The 8697-nt window shown below is 49.1% G+C and overlaps 1 protein-coding gene across 1 annotated transcript in view; it reads left to right on the forward strand.

Moving 5' to 3' along the window:
• Lama1 (laminin subunit alpha 1) overlaps positions 1 to 8697 on the forward strand; it is a 116747-nt gene that overhangs the window by 105866 nt on the left and 2184 nt on the right. The window contains exons 54-61 of the mRNA XM_055610183.1: positions 811 to 962; positions 1669 to 1854; positions 3065 to 3200; positions 4393 to 4505; positions 5001 to 5190; positions 5692 to 5850; positions 6260 to 6413; positions 7397 to 7530. Coding sequence (XP_055466158.1) covers positions 811 to 962; positions 1669 to 1854; positions 3065 to 3200; positions 4393 to 4505; positions 5001 to 5190; positions 5692 to 5850; positions 6260 to 6413; positions 7397 to 7530 — 1224 coding nt within the window. The remainder of the gene's footprint in view (positions 1 to 810; positions 963 to 1668; positions 1855 to 3064; positions 3201 to 4392; positions 4506 to 5000; positions 5191 to 5691; positions 5851 to 6259; positions 6414 to 7396; positions 7531 to 8697) is intronic.

The raw sequence follows: 8697 nt of genomic DNA on the forward strand, positions 1-8697 counted from the left end.
CTTACAGTGAACTTAGAGGTTTCATCCACAGTGGACTACCTATTTGACTTACTCCCTTCCTCTCTGTTTCCCTGCGTTTCTATTCTGGGGCTCTCAGGGACACTTCTGTCATGATCCTTTGTGCACCATGTTGGCTTGGGACCTTGCCTTCCTTCCTTCTGGGTGCAGACCTGTAAGTGGGATTTCTGTGAGAGAGCGGTTCTGTGTTTTAACTTTTGAGGAGGCTGCTAAACTCCCCCCACCAATGGAGATGGGGTTATGCAGGAGTCTAAGCTGCCCTATGAGCCAGTGGAAAGGGCCGGGGCATCTGCTGTTAGCAAGGGCGTTGAGAAACACATTTCAGCTCTGGGGCTGGCCTTGTAAGTTGTGCTGCTTTTCAGTGGCGCAAAGAAGTTTTAGGAACGTCATGTGTCTTCAGACCCTTCTAGCTCTTAACACCATTTTTAGACATGTTAGAAGTAATCCATGGCAAAAGGAAAGTCAAATTTAGATGATCACGTGTACAGTAATAGAAAATTAAAAGTTTCTTTAAAAAAATTTTTTTTATGGTGAAAAAAATAAGTTAGTCTAGTACATCACGTGGCAGCAAATAGGAAGATATAGAAACCCTTGACAGGATCAGTGACAGCCTGGGTGAAGTACAAGTTACACAGCCGCAGATCAGAAAGCAGTCAGTCCGTCAAACCTAAACTACTGTGAGGGATGGCGACATTCACAAGCACTTGTTTGCCTGCGTTATCTGTACTAGGTGCAAAATGTTCCAAATCCTCCAGTAATGTGTTTTGTTTTGGAAAAATGCATCCCCTCCAGCCCTTCTTTTCCATCATGCTGATTGAAGGCCGCGTCGAAGTGCACATCAGTGCCGGCGATGGGACCAGTCTGAGGAAGGCCATCCTGCTCTCCCCCATGGGCTCCTACAGCGACGGACAAGAACATTCCATCTCCCTGGTTAGGAATCGGAGGTATCTTAGCTCTCAGGTCTTTGGGTCAGGGTTTGAAGTGTGCATGAGAAAGCTCCTCAGTAGGAGCCTTGATGGATACTTGGTGTGATTAAGGGACTGGGGTGGTTGGCATGATGTCATGAGCAATTACAGGTCTCACTGTTTCAACATAATTCTAGGAATTTGCTAGAATCCTACCATATAGATCAGCTTTCCTCTAGTTTATAGTAATGTGCTTGTGAAATTTTCACACTTGAGAACTTTAATTTTGTACCTGACTTCAGGTGCATGTAAACTGTTTACAAACTGGATGAATTTGGTAGCGAATGAGAAGCCGGTTTTGGTAAGTGGTATATCATGCCAACAGTAAACACCGTCACACAAGCACTCCATGTATCTCCCTCTGCGTCTGAAGACCGTGTGTTTGAGGCACACAGGTATTTTCATGATAGGAAAAGAGGTGTTTGAATACACACACTTAATAATCAATCAAATGTGTTGATGTATTCAAAGATTTTATTCTTTGATGTTAAATGCTGAGCTGCATCATTTTCAGTTTTTGTTTTTGTTTTTTGTTTGTTTGTTTGTTTTTGATTCACATACAATAATCATGCCAAAATTTCTCTCCAGGAAAATGTATTATTCCAAAAGAACTTGCTATAATTAGACATGAAAATGGAGCTGTTTGTTGTGCTGAAAAAGCTTGTTTTCTCCTTTGATCTGGTAGAGTTATCACCATACAACTGGATGAGAGCAGTCCTGTAGAAATGAAGTTGGGGCCACTAGCAGAAGGAAGGACTATCAACATATCCAACCTGTACATAGGGGGACTTCCCAAGGACAAGGAGACTCCAATGATCAAGATGAGGTCTTCATTCCATGGATGTATTAAAAACTTGGTCTTCGACACTGAGTAAGTGTGACCGGCTCTCATGTTCTTGCACTTTGTATCTGCCTTCTGAGTTTGCTGTTGGCGATATCCTGAGTCCGGCAAGCTCTTCCATAACAACTGAGCCTTCCTGGTCTACCATGACGGTCTCTTCCAGTGGATCTTACAGGGTTAACGTGGTGGACAGACCTGGCCATCAATCTGTATTAAGAGAAAACTCATCATTGACCCCCTGTGTGTACATAGCATTGAGCACTGAACTGGGCTTTAACTCAGGCTGGGCAGCCACTCCACCCATCCTCAAGTGTACCTTCGCAAGAACCCAACCGATTTGCTAGCAGCTACATCTTATTAATGGCTTTCCCTAAGACAGTTGCTATAGAATTGAATATTGCAAGTGTCCATGCTCTGTGAAGAGGAGAATTAACATGTACACAAACGGCTATTCATTCTTCCTCTCCCAAGCTCTAGTCACATTGGGAGGGTGGGAAAAGTTGTACCTGAGCCCCCAGGCTGGCATCTGCCTACAGGAAGTCACAACAGGCTCAGTAGTAGGATGCCCTGACGTAATGGCAGGGCTCTTGTCATGGTTACAGTGTCCTTCTCTAAGGAGTCACCTCCTAGGAGTCCCTGAACTGAGCAAGAACAAGGCCTGTACAGACTCCAATGCAACAGCGGAGCCTTGTTCAGTTCCTTGTAGATTAATATACATTCACCAATTGCTCATCCATCCCTTCACAGATCAGGCAACTCCACACTCCCGAAATCCATAAGGCTCCGGACTCCATAGTCCAGAGCTTTGGGAGGTACCAGTGGGTCCAGGTTGGCATAAGACACCCAGCTAGAGCTCCTGAGAAGAGAGACCTGTGACGAACAGAGTTCAGAACAAGGAACCAGTGTCAAATGGAAGCCACTCTTGAGCAGTGCAGGGACCAGAGACTTGTTGGAGAGCCCCTCGGGAGGGAGGGGACAGCCTTGAGTCCGTTCTGAGCTCAGGAAGATCCAGGTTACTAACACGGTCCTGGTTGAGGGGTGGATTCTTATTTTAATTGGAACCAAACAGAAAAATGGTGTGTCCATGTGACTCAGGTAGTGTGAGGGATGGTCAGCTCGGTTACTCTAAAAGAAGTGGAGCGGTGGTTTAAAGTGGGTTTTAATTACTCAGTATCTAAATGGCTGGGCTCCCGGCTGCCTTGTGGTATTTTCGTTTCAATGCTTTCTTGTTTGTCTGTAGACTTTTGGACTTCACACATGCGACTGTCTCGGAACAAGTAGAGCTGGACACTTGCTGGCTGGCAGAGAAGCCCAAGCAGAGCCTGCACGGAGAACGTGGGGAGCTCCCTCCAGAGCCCCCAACTCTACCAGAGCCTGCAGTCACAACCTCCGTAAGTGGCATCAGCCAGGCCTGCTCAGGAGGGAAGTCACATATGAGGGGCGGTGGAGCCAGGCAATAGACTGAGAGAGCTGAAACTCGAGGCAGGGAGCAGGGGGAACCCAGGAGAGAGAGAGACAGAGAGAAAGAGACAGAGAGATTGAGCTGGAGGGAGGGGTAAGTGTCACCCCCTTGCTGTGCCCTCTTCCCCCCTCCCTCCAATTCTTCAGCTGTACCTCCAATGGCTACATATCCAAGAGCCATTTGTCCCTGTAGACTGGGAAGTAGCTTTCGGGATAAGGTGGAAGTGCTTATCTGTGGGTGGCTCAGGACGGGCCAAGATGCTCAGCACCCCAAGTGGCGGGCACATCACAAGGGTTTTGATAGAGTTTTTCTAATGCCTCCTTAATACTTTAGCTTTACTTGGGGAGACAGAAATAAGCGCGTCCTGTGGGCCACTTTGTACTCTTCAAGGCTTAAGGGCAGGAGCTTAATTCGTTAAGTCAAATCTGGCCGTGGCTGCTTTATCCCCCCCCAACCCTTGATTGCTCTCTCCTTGTGCACTGTAATAATTTAGAACTTGGTATGTGGTTATTCCAAAGTAGTAGCATCTAAGCAGGGCCCCAGAGTTCAGGACAGTTTTCCTAGCTATAAATGTCCATCTTAAGTCACAGAACTGAGTCTGGGACTCACTGGCCTCAGATGAGACCCTGTGGTGGCAGCCAGCACTGCTGAGGCCTTGCCATGTGTTCCTGTGCTTCTCACCCGGCTCTGCCTGGGGCCCTTCACGCCCTGGTCCTCTCTCCTCACCCTGCACCTGGTATGTGATTTTAAGGCCTTGTGAGACCTGAGGACACGTTGTCTCCTGGTGGTGTCCAGGGCTGTGACTCCCTTTTGGCCACAGGCGCCCTTGGGCAAATCCCCATGATCTCGTAGGCCCAAAGAAGGCTCTTGGAGGAGCTCCCAAGTTTATCCGACGGAAAATGAATTGAGAAAGAGAGAAGAAAGTGCAGATTGCTGTCAGGGTGAGGGGCACCTGGTTTAAGCAGACGTCCAGCTGAGTCAGACCACAGTGGTAGCAGCTGTTGTGCTGACACGGTGGCTTCTGTGGGACTCTCTTTACGGAAGAACATGTTTGTGTCAGCGGGGTCCTGGCGACAGTGGCTGAGGGTCCCCATGCACTCTTACAGGAACCATGCGCAGTGGACCCGGCTCCAGGATACGCTGCAGGCGCTCACCAGTTTGGCCTGTCACAAAACAGCCACTTAGTGTTGCCTTTGAATCAGTCCGATGTCCGGAGACGGTAAGCGCTTTCCCTCCCGAGGTTCCGCTGAGGTTTTCATTGCCAGATGATAAGGAAGGCGTGGTGTCAGGGTCTAGTCAGGGTCAGGCCCCTCAGGAGAACATACTCTGCATTGCCCTAACACAAGCAAAGGCTTTCCTGCTGGCCCGTGTGACCATCTTGCTGGTTTTTGTCATTCGGAGCTCAGCTGAAAGGTCATCTTGCCAGAGTTGTCCACTCTAAGCGCAGCTACCAGTGGGCCTCTCCGTGCCACGATATAATGCTGACAAAGGTTCTGGGCTCGATTCCAAGGTTTACGGGATGCTTTCCATGGACTGCCATAGAACGGCTCCCATCAGACAGTGGCCACCTGTGCACAAGTGAATGAGCGCCTCCTCTCTCTAGAGAGGTTAATGACGCATGCTGGCGCGGCGATGGGCTCTCCATTGGAGGTTGCTTTGGATACTAGAAGCGCAGCTTCCAGGTCCCCAGTGCTGAGTTCCTGTTCTCCCCCAGGCTCCAGGTTCAGCTGACCATCCGGACATTTGCTACCAGTGGCCTCCTCTACTATGTAGCTCACCAGAACCAAATGGACTACGCCACACTGTACCTCCGAGAGGGCCACCTGCACTTCATGTTTGACCTTGGCAAGGGCCGGACCAAGGTCTCTCACCCTGCACTGCTCAGTGACGGCAAGTGGCACACGGTGAGCTCCTGGGGGACCCTGTCCCCTGTCCCAAACTCTCTCCCTCCATCTCTGCTCGGTTTCTTGAAGGGAACCTACACACTTAGATCCCCCCACCTTGGCCTTATGTTTGACATCTCCTGCAAGTGACTGTAAGCATCTTGTCAGCAGGGCCCTTTCTGCTTCCTGAGTTCCTCCAGGCGCTTGGTCAGTGCTGAGCACCCAACACACACTCGACAGCCGGAGATGGAATGAACCAAAGGTTTCTCAAAATATGTTCTTGACTTGGCAGGAAGCCAGTTAAGCCCACCTGAGGCCTGAATGAACGGAGCTGCTCACTGTGGCATCTGCTGCTAACCAGGGCTCTGGGCTCGGCTGGAGAATCTCCCCGTTATCCACCAGCCTATTCCCAGCCACAGCTCTGCCATAGGCAGAGCCATGCTTCAGGGTTTTAGCCCTAAGCCCACCCCTGTAGACATTTTCTCAAGTGGTTTACAAATCCTATGTTTTCATGTTGCCTAGGTCAAGACAGAGTACATTAAGAGAAAGGGCTTCATGACTGTGGACGGCCAAGAGTCCCCCAGTGTGGCCGTGGTAGGCAATGCAACCACCCTGGACGTGGAGGGGAAGCTGTACCTCGGAGGCCTTCCTGTCCACTACAGGGCCAGGAACATTGGGATGGTAAGCAGCGGGCCTCTGCGTGGGACCCGGGTCACTGGGTGCTTCTCCTAGGGCTGTCCGTCCAGCTCTTCCTGCCTCTTCCTCAGTAAACGCTCCCTTTTCCGAAGCCACCCGGTTCTAAAGCGATTCAGGGAAAGGCCGGCAAACGCGTACGTGTGCATTAGTGAGAGAAGCATCTGGATCCAAGCGGCACTTTAGTAAAACGATAGAAAGCGCTTCCGGTGCTTTGCCACCAAAGTCCTGGAGCGAGAGAGCAAAGTGAGACGTGTGAGGAATTGCCACAATTACGCTTTAAAAGCCGAGGTGGCATCATAACGTGGGTCATCCGGGGAGGTTTAATTGAAGTGCAGGAACTGTATCTCCTATGTCGTCCTCATCTCCACCCACTCTCCTGTCTCACTTGGTCTAGGTCACCCACAGCATCCCCGCCTGCCTTGGGGAGGTGACAGTTAACGGCAAGCAGCTGGATAAAGACAGCCCAGCATCTGCCTTTGCTGTGGGCAGGTGCTATGCGGTGGCCCAGGAAGGAACTTTCTTTGAAGGGAGTGGATATGCAGCTCTTGGTAAGTACACTCTGGCAGGAACTCTTTGGGTTTAGTGTGTACTCTAAGGTGCTTCGGGTCCAGGAAGGAAGTCTGATAGGATAAGGCCCTGCTGGAGAGGCTGTTTAATTAGGGCTGAGTGTTCTGGTCTGTGCCTACCTGTTCACTCGATGCCTGCGCCAGTCTTGTCCTCTGCAGGTGACCGGGGTTTATGTAGGACGAGTTCTCTGTCCAAGTTAACAAAGACCTTTGAACTATGAAGCAGGTGTGTGCATCTGTAATTCCAGTGCTTGGAAGGCTGAGGCAGGAGGATCACAAGTTGCATACCAATGTGAATGAGAATAGTGAGAGCATATCTTAAAAAAAATAAGAAGAATTAAGAACATGAAATACTCAGAGCAGCCAAGTATGAATGCAAGGAGGACACATAATTTGTCTTTCATCCATCCCCAGGCATGGGAACAACTACCTTCTAGTGCCAATATCCAGCGGTTTTTGTCACTTGAATTAAAAAAAAAAAAATCATTTTGAAAACACCCAATGCTAAGGCTGATACAACAGAAAATGCTGGTACCCAAGGTACATACAAATCAAGAAACTATCAGGGAAAGACGAGCAAACTGGATGCCCCATGGCTGTAGAGGAAGGGAGTACCTGCTCATGCTCTGCTCTGGTCTGTGACCGAGAAACTCCTTCCAAGGCAGTGTTCCTAGCCGGGCTCGGTTATGCACTCCTGTAATCGCAGCACTCAGGAGGCAGAGGCAGGAGGATTGCAAATGTGGTGCCAGTCCGACTACATAGCGAGACTTCACTTTAAAACAAGAACGGCAACAGAAGGAAGAGAATCCAGTGTTTCTTTTCCACACAGGAATGTGAGAGCGGAGGCCTGGAGGAGGGGGCGGAGTGCACCTGGATCCAGGTCTTGAACTTGGCCCGTGCTGTGGGTGTTTAGGCAACCCAGCCTGTGGGTTCTCACCATGACAGTGCTGTCTTGTGCTTTTCAGTCAAGGAAGGCTACAAGGTTCGATTGGATTTGAACATCACACTGGAGTTCCGGACTTCCTCTAAGAATGGCATCCTCTTGGGGATCAGCAGTGCCAAAGTAGATGCCATTGGCCTAGAGATTGTAGATGGCAAGGTAGGTGTTCTGCCTCCATGGGAGGGCCACCCTACAGAGGTGGAACAGAAGAGAAGCGTAGAAATGCTTAGATTCAAGTCTCTTAGTCCCCATTTCATTAATGGAGACAAAGGAAATTTCCGTTACTGTTTGAAAATCAGAGGGTCCTGAAAAGCTGTTTGCAGGATAACTTTCTTTTCATGTATCTGAATCAACACTGCAGCTGTAATGGCCAAGCATTTCTGCTTGGATTCTACCAGGAGTCCCATGTCCATATAACGCTGCCGTCTCTTCTAAGCATTTTTAAATCATTCACTTGAGAATAAATAGAGTCACACACAGAGACTTGCAGGGAAATGAACACAGACATCTCCATGCAGCCACCCCTAGGCTTCTCATAGTAACGTCAGGTACTGGACACACTGAATCCCCACAGGACAGCCTTGTTAGGATGGCCTAGAGTGCATAGCTTATGACCCGCAAATGGTACCATTGCCACCATCAAGATCCATGATAACTTTGACAGAACTGACAGCCCTTTCACACAGTGATACTTTGTAACACAGCCCCCACAACCTGCCCGCCCCTTCCCCCTTGGCAGTCACTGATCTGTCTCCATCTCTGTTGTTATGCACTAAGTTCAAGAAATTAGTGTGATTTTTCTAAAGCTCCAGCCCTGTTGTGTATAGCAACAGTTATTTCTTATTACTGAGAGTTACTTTGTGGGCTGAGTGTCTTGTACTATGGTTTTTATTTATTTATTTTTGATTTAAAAATATGTAATTTTTCTTGTAACTTTGGTGATCTTGCATCTCCGCCTCTTTAGTTTGTAACTCTCTATTCTGAAATAGTTGAATCATAGGTGGCAAGTCCAAAGAAACTTGGGAGGAATGGCTAACTGGGGTGCTGATTACCCTAACAAGGCTCATGTTGGCCTCCAGGCTCTCTCAGTACCTGTGCCTCCTCTCAGTTCATCTTACCCTGCCCGTACTCTAACCGTCTCCAGCTCACCCTAGCTTCTGATTCCTACATGGCCCTGCCATTTTGGCCATGTGCTTGCTTTCTTCCTCCTCATGGCCCTGCTCTCTTGTTCATCTCTCCTCTTTGCTCTCCCTTCTCTTCCTCTCTCACTTCATTCAGGCACACACACACACACACACACACACACACACACACACACACACACAC

This window comes from Psammomys obesus, unplaced genomic scaffold (genome assembly GCF_907164565.1).
Source record: "Psammomys obesus unplaced genomic scaffold, mPsaObe1.curated_primary_1811, whole genome shotgun sequence".
NCBI lineage: Eukaryota > Metazoa > Chordata > Mammalia > Rodentia > Muridae > Psammomys > Psammomys obesus.